Genomic DNA, 15,964 nt, shown 5'->3' on the forward strand with positions numbered 1-15,964 from the left:
AAGTGAAAGCCACTTCCTTTTAATCTATTCTGCCCAGATGAGCCATCTTAAAATGCAAGTTGATTTGTAATTTCTTTCATCCCCTTGGCTTGTCTGTGAGAATATTTTTTGTCCCTTTTCTTAATAAAAATAAATAAATAATTCCTGAAGGTTCTAGCTAAGCTTGGTGTGGGGTGCAGCTGTCATGCCCTTTATCTGAAACAGAGAACTTGAACAGAAAACAAAGCCTGTGGGTGATAAGGTGTCATTTATTTATTTTGACTTGACTGAAGTGCTCCATGTGAAGCACAACTTGCATGTTCTCTACAGTACCCTCAGCACTGCAGGCACCGACAAGAGGAAGAGAGAGAAAGATAAAAGGAATGCAAATCCGCCTTTCAAATAAAGTAGATTAGGTGTTCTTAGGCTTCCCTCACAGAGTGTGAAGCCCATTATTCTCAACATGGGAACACCGACCACCTCTCAGTTCACAGCCAGGCAGGTCACTTCCACCCATCTGTGTTCGCAAAACAACCCCCAGGCGACAATATCAGTTGCTTCTGTGAAATACTAACAATGGAATGTGTGTGTGTGTGTGTGTGTGTGTGTGTGTGTGTGTGTGTTTTAATGCATTTTGAAGCCATGTAGTTAGAAATGTAATGTCTACATCATAAATATGATTGGACTACCAGCAGCTTAGAGATAAGTTTGTTAAAATTCTGTTGAGTAAATATACTGCTAGTGTTTTACAGCACAGGATGCAATCTTCATGCCCACCTCCCTTGGAATCAAACTCACTGGATTTAGTAAGACTTGCTTCTGAGTTAATCTGTGGGATGTGGAAAAGCAGTAGTTTGCTTGGAAGCAAATTGCTCATGTCAGCTGACTGACTCAAAGGAATGATAATGTAGTATCACCTGATCACATTCATAGCAATAGTTTTTATTTTATTTTATGTGACTAATAAACCAGTGAGTTAGGCTAAGCTAATCCAGTGAACATCACATTGCAGACTGAAGGCTCAGCCTATCCACCATGGTAAAATATCCTAGCTATATTTCTATGCATCAGAAATAACAACATAATGTTTTTGCTATTGAGATTTGTGGCTTTAACTGATTGATAGATTGAACAATTAAGATTTTCTCCCCTGAATGGTTTCCTTTGTCTTTTTGTGGGGGTTTTCTGTGTGTTTTTGTCCACTGTTCTAAATGACACACCAGCTTGGGGGCAGGATGGAACATGCCCCACAACCCCTTTCACCATGCTTGCTCATTGCACACAAGTAACCCATGACAAGGGCTACGTTTTTAACAGAGATCCTACGACACAGGAAATACCTTTGTGTCTAACTGCCCCATGGAAAACATATCATTGTACCAGAGCTTTTGACTTCCTTATATTTTGAAGTGTGTCCTTTCTGCAGCAGTGTCCCAGACAGAACAGAAACCCATCACTTTAGCAGCTAGGATATTGATTAAATCTCAATGCTGGGATTGAAACTATGTCAGTGGCTTGTGCATTGTTTGTTTGTTATGTTTTTAACTTTAGCAGAAAATTAGGAGCAGTGAGCATGAAAGACTGTCTTTAAGTTGAAGTCTGAAAATGGCCACCCAAAATAGATGACACTAACTTGATTTTGTTCTAAAATATGACTAGTCAGGGCTGCCTAGTCATTTTTGCCTACTCAAAATTGTACCTAGGCATTTGGGTTGCCTAGGTACAATTTATAGAGCAATTTGCAAGGAACTCCATGTGTGATCAAGTCCATACTACAACCCAGATCTTTTTTAACATATCTGTGCTTATAACACAGCATTTCTCCCTCTGTTTATCCAACAGTGCTATGACATCTGTTATCACTCGCAACCTTGAAGAGGCACCTGCAACCAAGTCAACTCCACTTTTCGTCCCTCAAACTGTGTCTAAAATAATAAGAGGCTCCTTTGAGTCAGCAGAACAACGGAATGAAAGAAGGGTAACCCATATTAGATTTTTGTGCGCACTTTTTTTTTTGCTTGAGAAATGTTTCTTTTACATAGAAAATAAGTTGTGAGCTATTTTTAATGTGTCCCCCCCAATAAAACATTTACAGTTCAGTCCTATACACATATACTGAGAAGTAAGTCACATTGTGGTCAGTGAGACCTACTCCCAGGGAAGTGTAAAAACTGACCTACTGGTACAAATATAAATTTAGCAGTCATAAAAGCACTACCATAATTGCTACCATAAAGCATTTATTTATTATTAATTAAATACAAATTTCCATTACAATCAGAACTTTAATCATGTATTTTATTTCAGGATTCTGGGGGGATTTAAAACTGGGGTGTAATAGGTAGAGAACAGGTATCTTATTGTGTCAATGAAGAACATAATTGCAGTTCTCAATGTCAAGTAAATAAGTAGTGGCCTTGATCTAAATAAACTTAGCTATGAATAAATCCTACTGTGCCTGACAGCTCTGGGATGTAGTTTTAATGGTGTAGTGGATGTAACTTACACTCTTGAAGCAAGATGTAAATTGTTGCAACTAAAGATGTTAAGTCCTGAAAGGCTGAGCACAAAACCCTAACGTAAATTAGAGCAGACCTATTGAAATCAGTGGACTTACATTACTTCGCACTGGAAATCATCCTGTATTCCCCCCCCCCCATTAAATATTAGGGCTTCCCTTAACCATTGGTCGAGATGCCGCGTTTTATATATGCAGCGTTCCAACTGAATTACTGATCTTTACCAAAATAATAATGATGATGATGAGGCAGAAGTCTGAGATTGCAATCTCTCATGCTGGACTATGTTCATCATCCATCCAGGACCAAATTTCTGCAGAACGGTCAGAACATTACAGGCCTGCCCCTCGTCGCACTGAGTGTGTTGAAGCATGCACATTTGGATGCAGGGCTTGCGTTGAATGGTCAAACATTTATGCTGGGTGCTCCATAGATGACTCTCTGTACAACTTGGCTGGCGAACATACTTTTAGAGTAACACTCAAGCAAGGTAACTCTTCTTTATTCTATGATGTTTGTTGGGGTGTGTTGGGGTTTTTTACAAAATGCAGAGGGGTTCAGGGAAAAGAACAGGAGCAATATTTCCCTGGACAATTGGCAGTCCTTCTGGATAGTGTGGGTTGTGTCATATGGGACTGGCGGTGGTGGAGAGCAGCTCACAAAAGGCTGTGGTCGTGCTGTAGTTCAGTGTCATCTGTCGGCAAATGGCACTGTGAACCACAGTGGATGAAAGCCTAGGAAAATATACAGAAGGAGATGTGCACACAGAGACATACCATAAAGACTTGTGCTTGGTTAGAACAGACTCATTGAAATCATCTTAATGACAAAGATATTATTATTATTATTATTATTATTATTATTATTATTATTATTAATACCCCACCCATCTTGAACAGGTGACAAAACAATCTGAGGTTTAAAGTTTTACTACCATAGTTCTCAAGCTGGTCTTTCACTAGGCCTACCAGTGAAGCCACAGATTATGCATGGTGGTCACATAACACATTCATATGCCATACAAATCAATGGACCCAACTGGTGGCTGCATGTATCAAAAGCGCCCATTGACTATGTTTCAGAAACCATGATTTATTGCATAGATAAACCATGCAGTAACACTAATACTAACTCTATAATTTCAGCTGAGAGAAGAGCACCCATTGAGAAGTTACGATTGACTGTTCAAGGAGGCGCTCATTCTAGTTTACCAATGGTGCGTTTGACGCGAGATGAAGAAAGACATTTAAGAAGAATTCAGGTATTTCTGATAGCAATACATATCACCATGTGGGAGGGGCTACTATCCATATGCTTTATATTCTACAATTTGTTCTAGCTTTCGGACGGCGTGTACAGTATTACATTTAAGGCGTTAAACTCAAGGGTGGGGAACCCTTGACCTTCCAGATGTTGCCGGAGTCCCATCAATCTCAGCTAGCATGGCCAGTCGCCAAGGGTGTTAGGATTTTGAGTCCAACATAGGACTGCCATACATCTGGAATTTCCTGGACATACCCAGGATTTGTTTGCCAAAAATAGTGTCCACACAGAATTTCCATAAATCAGTTAAAATAAAAATTGCTCAAAAATAGCTCAATTTTTTAAAATTTCAGTTTTATTGTGCAAAAGCAAAGCTCAACAACTTTTGTGTCTGGATTTTCTCTTATTGAAGTATGGCAATCCTAGTCCAACAGCACCCAATATCTTGAACTAAGGAAGCAATTAGTTGAAGACTGATCTTGATTGTATATGTGACCTATGCATTTGTGTAAAACGTTTTCTTGTGCCCCACGGAGGTCCCTTTGGTGCTGCAACAATGTAGGAGGCAGCAGCTACAAGCTGTCTTTGCATCCACAGCAGGCGCAGAGATTTTTGCCCCTGGAACCACACTCCATTGTCTCTTGAGACAGATGGGTGCCAACAATTCTGTGTAAATGAGAATCTGCAAATTAGCTTTCCCCCTCTGGCCAGACAAGAAGTACCTTATCTGCAAAATGTTCTTTTCAAGCTTAGAAAACTTAATATGACTGTGTTTGTTTTTCTCTGGGTACTTCCCCCATTAGCCCATCAGCAGCTCCAGCGAAAGCGATAGCTCTAGTGATAGCTCTGACACCTCAAGCAATGATTGGGATGACCGTGATGACGATGAAATGATAGATATGAAGCAGCAAGAACGTTATCAGAAGCACCCCAGGAAGACTTCTTTGAAGAGCAGCAGCAGCAGCAGCAGTGATGACAGCAGCAGCAGCAGCGACAGCAGCAGCAGAAGCAGTGACAGCAGTAGCAGAAGCAGCGATAGCAGCAGCAGTAGCAGCGATAGCAGCAGCAGCAGCGATAGCAGCAGCAGCAGCGACAGCAGCAGTAGTAGTAGCAGCAGTGACAGCAGTGACAGCAGCAGCAGCAGCGACAGCAGCAGCAGCAGCAGCGACAGCAGCAGCAGCAGCAGCAGCGACAGCAGCAGCAGCAGTAGCGACAGCAGCGACAGCAGCGACAGCAGCAGTGACAGCAGCGACAGCAGCAGCAGCAGCAACAGCGACAGCAGTGACAGCAGCAGCAGCAGCAGTGACAGCAGGAGCAACAAGAAACAATCCAAGGGCCGCCCAAACAAACAGAAGCATGTTAAGGACAGCCACATTGGCAGCGGCAAGAGACCTTCAGTAAGTGCTTTCTATGAAACAACTGCCGAATTGTTCCTCCATTTACCAGAGTGCATTTGATTTACCTTTCCCCCCTTCTTCTTCTTCTTTGTCTTTGTCTTCTTCTTCGTCTTCTTCTTGGAATTTAGAAGGACTTGCGAGGTCTGGAATTGGCTAACGCGAAATACATGGCACACAAGGCAAAGCAGCAGGTGAAGCACCAGGTAGTTTTAATATTCTTGATTTTTAAAAATGGATTTCCTCTCTGAGAAAGACGGCAGAAATCCAGGTCAACCTTCTTTGGGGCAAACTCACCCAAATAAAAGGCAGTCTGCCAGTGAGACTTTTTCTGCACCATTTTAAACGGTGCCTAGGAATATAGCCTGTGTGACTTTGCAAATAGAGTTGGCTTTGCAAACAGAGCTGGCTTCGTAACACTTAGGGTGGGCATTCCAGAAGAAGCATCTGTGGCTACTGTCTGCAAAGAGGTTGTGAGCCATCCATGTGACTGAAAAGCACTTGGGACTTTGGAGACAGGAGGAAAAAAAATCCACCTTATAGTGTGAGTGACAGGTCCTATATATCACAGTGTCATCTCCTTCTCATGCTCTCTGTTTATTTCTCTTTACATTTTATTATTATTATTATGGGGTGAAAATCAGCAAGCATCAAGCAGTTCATCATCATCCTCCGAATCCAGTAGCAGCTCTAGCAGCGACTCCAGAAACACCAGAAGCAGCAGCAGAGACAGAAAGCAGAAAGGCGGAAGGGGCAGCTTCTCACGGGAGGTAAGTTAATAAAAGTGAAAAAGAAGTTCCTTAGCTTAGGTCCAGATTTTAGTCAAGGAATTTACAGGAAGTGGCTAGCAGAGTTGTCAGTTTTTCTCCCTACCTTTATTTATTTCCTGTTTCTTTAAACTGCGATCTGAAGTCAGCCCTGTAACGGGAAGTTTTAAATGTTTGATATTTTAGTCTACTTTATATACAGTCGTACCTTCGTTTTTGAACAGCCTAGTTCTCAAACATTTTGGCTCCCAAACGATCAAAACACGAAAGTGCTTGTTCCAGCTTTCGGACGTTCCTATGGAAGCCAAACATCCGACGTGGCTTCCACAGCTTCTGATTGGCTGCAGGAGTTTCCAGCCAATCAGAAGCCGCTCTTTGGTTTTTGAACATTTTGGAAGTCGAACAGACTTCCAGAACGGATTACGTTCAACTTCCAATGACTGTATGCCATCATACAGAGTGGCTGAGGAAACCCAGCCAGATGAGTGGGATATAAATAATTAAAGTTGTTTTATTATTATTATTATTAGTATTATTATTATTATTATTATTATTATTATTATTATTATTAAATACAAGAGGAAAGCATTTTCAAAACAGCTACAATTCTTGTTCATGTGTCTGTCCTAGTCACAGTGGAGGATAGAATCTAATTGCGATTAAACAAATGAATGTGGTTTCACTTGCCTTATGCTTTGGGTGACATCTGTAATATTGTTGCTGTTTTTAATGCGGTGTGTGTGTAATCTTTATAAAATGTTTCAAGATTTCTCCTCTAAAAGTAAGTGGTATAAAAATATTACTGAATAATTAAGAAAACGTTACTCTTCCTATCTCTGGTTCACCCTTTCAATAGCACTTTCAGAAGTACAAATCAAATCAACCGGGAGAAAGCTGGGTGGCAGCGCATAAGGAAATGGAAGCAGAGTTCAGCTCCCCCTCCCCACACACCCTTTTTAGTGTTAAAAGTGGACCCTCCCATTTTATAGATGAATGGGGCAGGCAAATAATTACACCTCTAGATAGACATCTGATTTTGCTCTTAGACAGCATGAAGTACATAAGGTGTCAACCACAGACTTCCTGCTACAGTTCCCAAAGTTTCCTGCAAAGAGATTTGATTGTTAAACCATGCTGGAAATTGTAGCTCAGTGAAGGGATTAGGGGTCTCCCAACATCTCTTAGTACCCTTAACAATGAACAGTTCCCAACAGTCTTTGGGGAAAGCCAGGACTGTTCAAAGTGCTATCACAGAGCTTGAAATTTATGGTGTGAATGTGACTCTAGCTGAAGGGAACTGATCATCATAGGCATTAAAATGGTGCCCTTTTGTTTTTCTGTCTTTCAGGACCAGTACCAGGACCATGGTGATTCACTACGACCTTACGTTACCATTGTGGCTGAGGCAGTTAGGAGTGATAAGAAAGAACAGGGCTACAAATTTTCAATGTACATGAAGCATGACCGCTACAAAGCCCAGATGAAAATAGTTGGAAGTGAGCTTGCCAGAACCAAGTGGAGAGCATGTCTTGATAGTGTTGTGCAACCTTACAACCTCCAGGTAAAAAACAAAACATTTTTTAAAAATGTGCTTTCATTTATTTTTGTGGTTTGTAAGACAATTTTCAGCAATGCTATTGAAATACAATAAAACAAATTTTCACTAATAATAAACATCAAATAGATTAAGAATCAAGGCAGAGCAGTTCTTATTTTTAAAGATAATAAAAATCATTATCCCACACTAGCTAGGGGGCACAGATTATTACAGGCAGAAGATCTGCTTAAAGTTGATAGTTCACTAAACTTCAGAAATCAAAAAGCATCTCCTAGAATGTAGGTTGTCGCATCCTGGTGCAATAACTTGAAAAGAAAAATGTTCCACACAAGCACAAACCATACCTATGCCAATCTCAACATGCAGGTTTGTGAGGGGTGAGATAGTTCTTTAAATATCCCTTACCCAAGATCATTTAGGTTGGCCAATTGCTTGTTTATGAACTGTCAACTCATAGGAAAAAATTAACGGTAGTCTACAATACAGTTACTAAAGCACTCATTGGATTCTGTGATAATAAAACACAGAGCAAATGGCCAGCCCCAAATTGTCTCATTGTTAGAACAAAAATATTTTCAGCATATAAAACAGGGGCATCCCTCCCAATGCAATGAAGATGCCATTGTGATAGGATCCAAATGGGTCATTGGCTTTTCATCCCCATGGTATTAAATAACTTTTTTTTTATTTCCTACCTAAGAATGAACTGAGCTGGGGTGACAACTGCAAAGATTACAACATTCGAGTAAAGGCTTCCAGTGGGCTAGTTGCAGAACGGGACGCATTCGAAATTGAGATGAAATGGACAAAGGTTCCACGCTATCTAGAGAAATGTGCTGCTTGGTATGGCATCCACCTCATTTCTTATTAAACCTAATTGTTGCACATATTGGGGGGTTTTTTAATTTTAAAAAATCTGACTAAATCCTGTTTTGATTTCATCAAGGGTTATGGATCTCATTCCTGGTATTGCATACATGAAATACTTCACAGCGGTTTATCAGAAGAATCCTTCACGCCAGATCCTGTTCAGAATAGTCCAGTCCTCTCCATGGACAACAGCTACAATCTTGAGAGTTCCCGGGGCATGTATTTGTTATCTCTTTTATTAAATATGGGTTATTAAATAAGTGTAGTTTGTCTTTGGGAAAGCAACTGGGTGGTCAGCAAGTATAGAGAATATATATTTTCAGGTTTAATTCAACCACATACCATCAAATTTGGGTGGTACACACACAGCAGGCCCCCTACTCCCTAAAAGCAGACTTTTTTCCAAAAAAAGAAAGTGATGTGAAAGTGCATTGGAAAGTGTGGAATAACAATTGCTTGATTCAATGTCTTATACTGTATTGGCCCGAATATAAGCCACACCTTTAAAATTCAAAGGCGGGGGGGAGAACAAAAGACAATACTCGAATATAAGCCGCTCCCTTAAAATTCCACAGACACTCACATCCGTTCCATTTTACCGTATGTCTGTTTCAGCAGTGATATCACTAAAAGCCCTTTTTTGTAAGGTCGCAAATTTAAGCCGCACTTTAACATTTCACAGTCGGAATTTGGAAAAAGAAGAAGTGAGGCTTATATTCAGGCCAATACGGTAACTTGCCCCAAACAAATCAAAATGGTTGCTCAATCAACAGGCCCCTGGAAGCAATCTGTAGGTTGGATCCATATTCGGTTTGTGTCCTTTCCACAAACAGAAGGGATTCTTCTGTTTGATCCAGGGAGAAAGGAGGGAGATATTTTCTTGGTGCAGCTGCCTATATTACGTTTCATGCTCCTCCCAATAGTCCCCAACATGTGGAGTAGATTTTGAGGGGACACAGGGAACTTTAAGGGGAAGGAACAATCGACAAAGATACCACCATCTCCACTTCCTCTAGTGAGAGTGCAACTGCTGAGTTGAAATCAGTATGTATCCCTATGGGTTTAGAAAATTTGGGAAAAAAGAAAGATATGTTTTAGTTTATGTAGTTAAATGATAAATCAAAACACAAGCTTTGTCTACAGCCACATTGGTCCTTATACATTCATTCATTCTTTGTTTTCTAGGAAACCTTTTACAGAGATGGCCTCTGTTTTCCATTTTCTTTACCCGCTTTCGAAACTCCATATTATCAATCTTCAGCAAAAAGGGCATATGATTTATTTGAATTAATGTCATGGGCACCCAAAGGAGGTGAAGGTAAATTAATACTTTACTTACATCAGGCAAGTCTTTAAATTTAAAGCATTGCCTGCTCTTAGCTTCTAACAGGACCATTTTGCAAGCATATTGTTTCTAACTTTAAGTCTTCTGTTTAGCAATTATATATTGTAAATGGATTTAGTGATTTTACACCGCTCATTTGATATATATTTTAAATAATTATTATAAATTATGATGTTGTTCTTCTGTTTTGTAACCCACCTTGCAACCTTAAATACATTGAAATGAATAAATAGATAAATAATTGACAGCACAGTCCTATGAACGTAAACTCAGACATAAGTCCCAATAAGTGCAGTAAGACATACGTATGCCCAGAAAGTGTATATAAATTACAACCACATTATCATCAATCAAACTGCCAGCAGGAGTTTTCTTGCTTGCTTATAGCCACAAAAAGGTCACTTATCCATGATCAGGGTGGGCAGCAGTTATGGCCCAGCGCAGTGCCCCAGGACCGGGGGGGGGAGCAGTCTGGCTGCTGGTTTTGGCCTTGGGCAGCTGCAAGGAGTGATGGGATTGCCTGCCACAACTTTAAATTAAACTGGTCAATAGAGGCTGAAGGGGCAGATGGGGCCTAGGCAACGGACCAGAGTGAGCAAGTCTTCGTTCTGGTCCACCGCTGCTCTAGTTAAGCCACCTTGGACTTGGCAGCGCAGTCAGCAGAAGATCAATCCTTGGTGTAGCTTCTGAAGAGTAGGTTGAGTCCAAGCATTACTCCATCCTCAGGCAGATACAATATCTCAGGGTATCCCAGTAAAGATGGCTGGATGGAAGCTTCTGTCCTAATGGCAGCCTGCTTAGTTGACCTGCATCTTTTGTAAAAGTGGCAAAAGTCTGACAAAAACTGAGATCTAGTCAAACTGAGAGGCTTTTTTGATCAAACAGGCTTCCCCGGTTATTCATCCGAACTGCAAGGGATGGAATCTAAGTCTAACAAGAAAATGTACTTCCAGACATTTGCCTAAACATTGCATATTTCTGGCTATCTTATGTTCACTGCTGCATCTGACTTCTTTTTTGGGGGGGGGTGTCATCTTGCCAGCTGTATGTGAGGTGGACAACGAACGGATCATGACCTTTGATAACAAGGTATTCAATGTAACTACAACCAAACATGCCTGTGACCTTTTGGTAGTCCAAGACTGCAACAAAAATGAAAATTATGAACCACGGTTCCGTGTTTGGATATCAAAGTCCAGACCTGATAGTCCAGGAGAGGTTCACATCAATATCTCTTCAGAGTAAGTTTTAACAAATACACAGATTTTTCAGATAATATAATCACAAGGGGGGGAGGTTTAACCTTTACAGTGGTACCTCAGGTTAAGAACTCAATTCGTTCTGGAGTTCCGTTCTTAACCTGAAACTGTTCTTAACCTGAGATACCACTTTAGCTAATGGGGCCTCATGCTGCTGCTGCGCTGCTTTCTGTTCTCATCCTGAAGCAAAGTTCTTACCCCGAGGTACTATTTCTGGGTCAGCAGAGTCTGTAACCTGAAGCGTCTGTAACCCGAGGCACCACTGTATTTCTGTTTCCCCCCTTTAATGGGAACTGCATTAGAAATAATTGCAAACTGGGCCACAGGACCCAGACTGCAGAAATGTGCAGTTTTCTCAAATCTAAATGGAGTCAGATCACAGTTATCCCATGCCATGCTGCTGATGCCTTGAGGGGTCTATAGCAACCAATATTGGGGGAAGAAATGCATTTGGTTTCAAATTTAATGTGAACCTACTTCCTTTCAAACCACAGCGAAGGCAGCATGAGGAGCCTCAGGGGGGAATTGGTGCAGTTTTGCAGTGCACTCGTAAATGACAACTATGGGAGAAAGATGGGCTGCTTCACACTGATTGTTAATATCAGTTTTTTCACCTTCTAACAAAAAGTATTCTCCCCCCCCCCCCCAGGATCAGAAGTTATATCAGAATCTTACCTACCATGAATAAGTTTTCTTTGTTATACAATGAGAATCGAGTCCTGCTTGACAAAAAGGAGTTTGAGGATGAGAAAGGTACTGCATCTGATATTACGCTTTTTCTTAAATCACAACACAGTTCCATTCACCTGAGTCAACTTAAAGCCATGTACTCTGACTATTGGTTATATATTGGTAATCAATTTTATTTAAAAACAAAACCTTGCATAACTTGGGACACACCCACCCCGCATAATAATGAAAGAAAGTAAACATTGAAAATAAGTTAGTAAGCCTTGATCAGTAAAGGTGTGATGGGTTAGCTGAGTATCCTACCCATAAATTTGATTAAAATTTCTGTACACGGTAGACAATACAAGCTGATGTCACAGAATCTCGCAGCGAAAATTGCTGTGTCTCTGGTCCCATTCTGTAGGCAAGACTCAAAAAGTAATGTAAAACGAATGAACGAAATGTGCACATTTCTATGTACACTGCTGAAACATGCTCTTGCTCTTGAAATAATTGGTAAGCCATTTTAAACTATCCCATCTCTCCACAGCGCACGTTAAAATGTGTAAAAACGAGACCACTGTTGCTGTTGAGGCACCACTGATAGGCCTAGTGAATGTGACGTACGATGGCGAAACTCTGATGGTAAGTCTGACAGCCTGCTGCTTTTTGTGCTAGGATTTCTTGCTCCATTCCTTTGATGCACTGCATTGTAAGGATACAAACACAAGCTTCTACAGTAAATATCCATTATCCATGCAGATTACAGTCGCTTCCACCATGAGAGGTAAAACCTGCGGACTCTGCGGAAACAATGACGGTGAGATGAGTAATGAAGCCCAGATGCCCAATCAAGAACAGGCATCAACCACTACAGAGCTTTTGCGTTCCTGGTCTTTGACGGATAGGTGTGATAGAGGTGATAGAGGTCAGTTAAATTTGGAAACTACATTCTCCATACAACTTCCCTAGGAAAAACATGGCACAGCACCACATCACATCCCTCCCAGAGGCACTTGTAGCTGTGGATGGAATTGCCAGGCACTAGTCATGGTGGCAGCAACACCTTCTAGCCACTTAAACTGGTTTTTATCTGGAATTGGGGCAGTCTTTTAAGCTTTAAAGGCAGCCTTCAGAGCAGCCTGTAGACCTTGGTTTGTCCACATGCAGAAGTGCCAAGGCTACCTGTCTATGCCTAATTCCCAACTACACAAAATTGGGAGGGGACAATGATAATTGTGTTGTCATTGATCTGCTATGCATCTCTCAGCTTGAAAGTTCAGGACTCTCTACTTTCTACCATTACTAAGGCTGCAAATGTGTCTCTGTGAGCAGAGTGCATGTCCGAAGCAGAGAGTCTTTTAAGAGATACTGTAGGTGGATTGCCATATACCCCCTTCAACTGGGATCACAGCTGTGCCTTTCATAAGGCAAAGCTGACTGCCACTGCAATGGAAGGAGGAAGGGAGAAGTGAGGCTTTGTACCATTAATGCAGACAGCTGGTGCAATGGCACTCTCCTTACTGCGTGGCCCTGTCCAGGTTTGCCTCCCTTCTCGTTCTTGAAGAGGCTGGTTAGTTCAAACATATGTGTGCCTGTAGAAAATGTAACTTGAAAAAAGAGACATTGCACATACTTTTGTAAACCAAGAAATCATCAATAAAAATATATAAAAACAAAAAATGTACGTGTGACATTCAGATCCACCACACCATTGGGTTATCTGCTCATTAGTATTTCACAGTTCAGAGCTGGATGTAGTTGCTTGGTTGACTGAACTGATCTTTAGCATGTTGCCTTAATAGGATAACCCACATATCCCTGCAGAAGTTTTCTTTACCAAAAATAGCATTATTATTTGATTTTAAAAAATTCTTTTTAGCACTTGCCTCTTTCTTTGCTTCTTTCAGTTTGGATTTGCAACTGTGTGTAAAAAACTGAAAGAATTACCAATTTTATGCTGTTTGTAGGTGTAGAGACAAAAATTAGAATTGTATACAGCATTGTAAATATTCCATACCCATTCCAACAAATTATTTGACTGGGGGGTTTTGTTGTTGTTGTTAATTCAAGATGGGAATGTCCACACTGCTAAAAAATATATCGCTTGGACTCTGTTGATTGATGGTGATTTTCCTTTTTTGACAGAAATGGAAGCAACATCTGACTCAGAGGCTTGGGCAGCTTAGCTCTGAGAAGACTCCAGACTGGGTGAACATTACCCTGACAATGTACTTCAGATCAACCTTTCAATATCTCAAATTAACTGAGTTATCTCGAGAACCACCTTGGGGATGCCAGTGCTACATCAAATGATAAATATATTAATTAATGTTAATTGGAACTAAACTAAAATCAAATGCATTCTGCATTGTATGAAGTTCTAAATAAAAAATACATTGTGCATTAAATAAATATGTGTGATCATTTTGTTCCTTTTCCACAAAGCAATTGGGCTGAAAATATTTTAGAGAGAGAAAGAATCATTTATTGTTGGTTACTGTTCAGCTGTCACTAAAATAACCTCAACATCTTTCATAATAAAAACATGCTAACATAGTCTACTAGTTAACAGCTGACAAATTAACATGCCATACAGGCACAACACAGAATTTGGATTTCAGAAGGTTTATTTCTTTATTATTAATGACATTTATATACCACTTAATTATTCACATTGCTAGGTGGTGTACAGAAAAACAATCCACAGAAAATAGGACAACAAAGCCTTCAAAATTTATCCTAAAACCAAATATTATCTTCATATGCCTGCTGGAACAAGGAAGTCCTAGCCATGCGCCCAAAGTTCAACAAGTGGGAGGGAGTTTCACCAGCTTGGACCCAATACTCTGACTCCATGCCTTCTAGTACTTATGAGTTGTATGTCTGAGCCATGGGGGAACGCCAATAGACTCCTCAGAGATTGCAGTGATCAGACAGGTCCTTAAAATATTCTAGGCCCAAGTTGTTAAGGGCCATGTAAATTAGCAGAAGAACCTTGAACATAGCTTGGTAACATATGGGCAGCCAGTGAAAGCTTCTAAGGACTGGACTTGTGTGCTGGCAGTAGTCTGTTCCACTCGACAGTCTAGCAACAGCATATTGCACCAGCTGGAGCTTCCAGGCCAGACACAAGAGTAGCCCCACACATTGCAGTCATCAGGTGTCAAGGTTACTGATACCTGAATCACCACAGCTAGCCTATTCCTGTCAGAGTTGGCCAGAGTTGGTAAAATGCACTCCCAGCTGCTGAGGCTACCTGAACGTCAACTGATAAAGATGGATCCAGGAGCAACCCCACCTGTTCTTTCAGTGGGATAATATATTTGCGTGTTGAGTCCCACAGTGCCACCCCCCAAAAACTCACACATCCCACTTCAATTTTGTTTAAGGTTTTTGGCATAATTTTTGGCCACAACTTTATTTAAATACAAAAAATGTGAGTGGTTGCTTAGGCATTGGTTTGACTATCTGTCCTTGCCCCCAAGGACAGAGCTGGCACTTCCGGACACCGGCGGAAGCCAGCGTGGGAAACAAGTATTGGGGAGAAGTGAGGCTGGGAATCAGTCCAACACTTCTCACCCTCATGTTCCGGTGGGGCTTGCACGGCCCAAGTCCGACTCCGGGGACAAGGACGAAAGAATGGCAAGCCCCTGGATTCCTTTAACGGAATTCCCTTTCCGCATCATTTGGAGGGATAGGCACTTACCCCTCCAAGAACCAATTTAACCAATGCCTAACCGCCAACCTTACAAGTTGTGACGATTTGCTACGTAGTAGGCAAAAACCAAATGGCACCAGCCAATCAGCCAGATGGCAAAATTCCTACTAGGCCCCCGCACCAAGGCGAACGACCCCATGACAGGCAATAGCAAGGTCAAGCGAGCAAAACAAAAAACCACCCTATAAAAGGGAGGGAGGGCGGGTGATCCGATGCAAAACGGCCAAGAGATCGTCCCATCGTCTGGCTCCTGAATTTATAGTCTCTGACCCCTCCTCCGAATTGGCAACACTCAAAAATCCCCAGCAACCCAATTAACCCTTTACAGGTTTGGGTTCCATCAAATTTGCCTAGTCATGACACAGTGGCCTGTTCCCCCAACCGCAACACGTGCTCTCTGTTAGGGAGAACACGCTTTGCCAGAGCAGGGAGACGGTCAGCTTCCCAGACACTGGAATTACACCCCCACGGTGCCTCTGTCTTCTTGGGATTTAAGCTCAGTTTATCAGCCCTCATCCATTCCACAACTGCATCCAGACAAGGTTTCAGACTATGCTTAGCCTCACCTGACTCAGAGGTTATGGAGAAATGGAGCTGGTTATCATCAGCATACTGAACAC

General features: G+C 41.3%; 1 protein-coding gene across 3 annotated transcripts in view; it reads left to right on the forward strand.

Moving 5' to 3' along the window:
• Positions 1-14,038, forward strand: part of LOC114598437 (vitellogenin-1-like) — a 34,348-nt gene extending 20,310 nt beyond the window's left edge. Inside the window, exons 20-35 of one of the 3 annotated variants that reach the window (XM_077928555.1) lie at positions 1,822-1,957; positions 2,802-2,988; positions 3,644-3,759; positions 4,565-4,881; positions 5,059-5,158; positions 5,287-5,361; positions 5,800-5,925; positions 7,271-7,483; positions 8,181-8,323; positions 8,427-8,565; positions 9,536-9,668; positions 10,738-10,936; positions 11,604-11,707; positions 12,174-12,268; positions 12,386-12,551; positions 13,772-14,038. In XM_077928555.1, the coding sequence (XP_077784681.1) occupies positions 1,822-1,957; positions 2,802-2,988; positions 3,644-3,759; positions 4,565-4,881; positions 5,059-5,158; positions 5,287-5,361; positions 5,800-5,925; positions 7,271-7,483; positions 8,181-8,323; positions 8,427-8,565; positions 9,536-9,668; positions 10,738-10,936; positions 11,604-11,707; positions 12,174-12,268; positions 12,386-12,551; positions 13,772-13,812 (2,290 nt within the window). In that variant the 3' untranslated portion in view covers positions 13,813-14,038. Of the gene's footprint in view, positions 1-1,821; positions 1,958-2,801; positions 2,989-3,643; positions 3,760-4,564; positions 5,159-5,286; positions 5,362-5,799; positions 5,926-7,270; positions 7,484-8,180; positions 8,324-8,426; positions 8,566-9,535; positions 9,669-10,737; positions 10,937-11,603; positions 11,708-12,173; positions 12,269-12,385; positions 12,552-13,771 lie in introns of all 3 variants that reach the window. The other 2 variants (XM_077928552.1, XM_077928553.1) reach the window with 2 other exon arrangements.
• Positions 14,039-15,964: the final 1,926 nt, after the last annotated feature.

This window comes from Podarcis muralis, chromosome 5, assembly GCF_964188315.1.
Source record: "Podarcis muralis chromosome 5, rPodMur119.hap1.1, whole genome shotgun sequence".
NCBI classification, from domain to species: Eukaryota; Metazoa; Chordata; class Lepidosauria; order Squamata; family Lacertidae; genus Podarcis; species Podarcis muralis.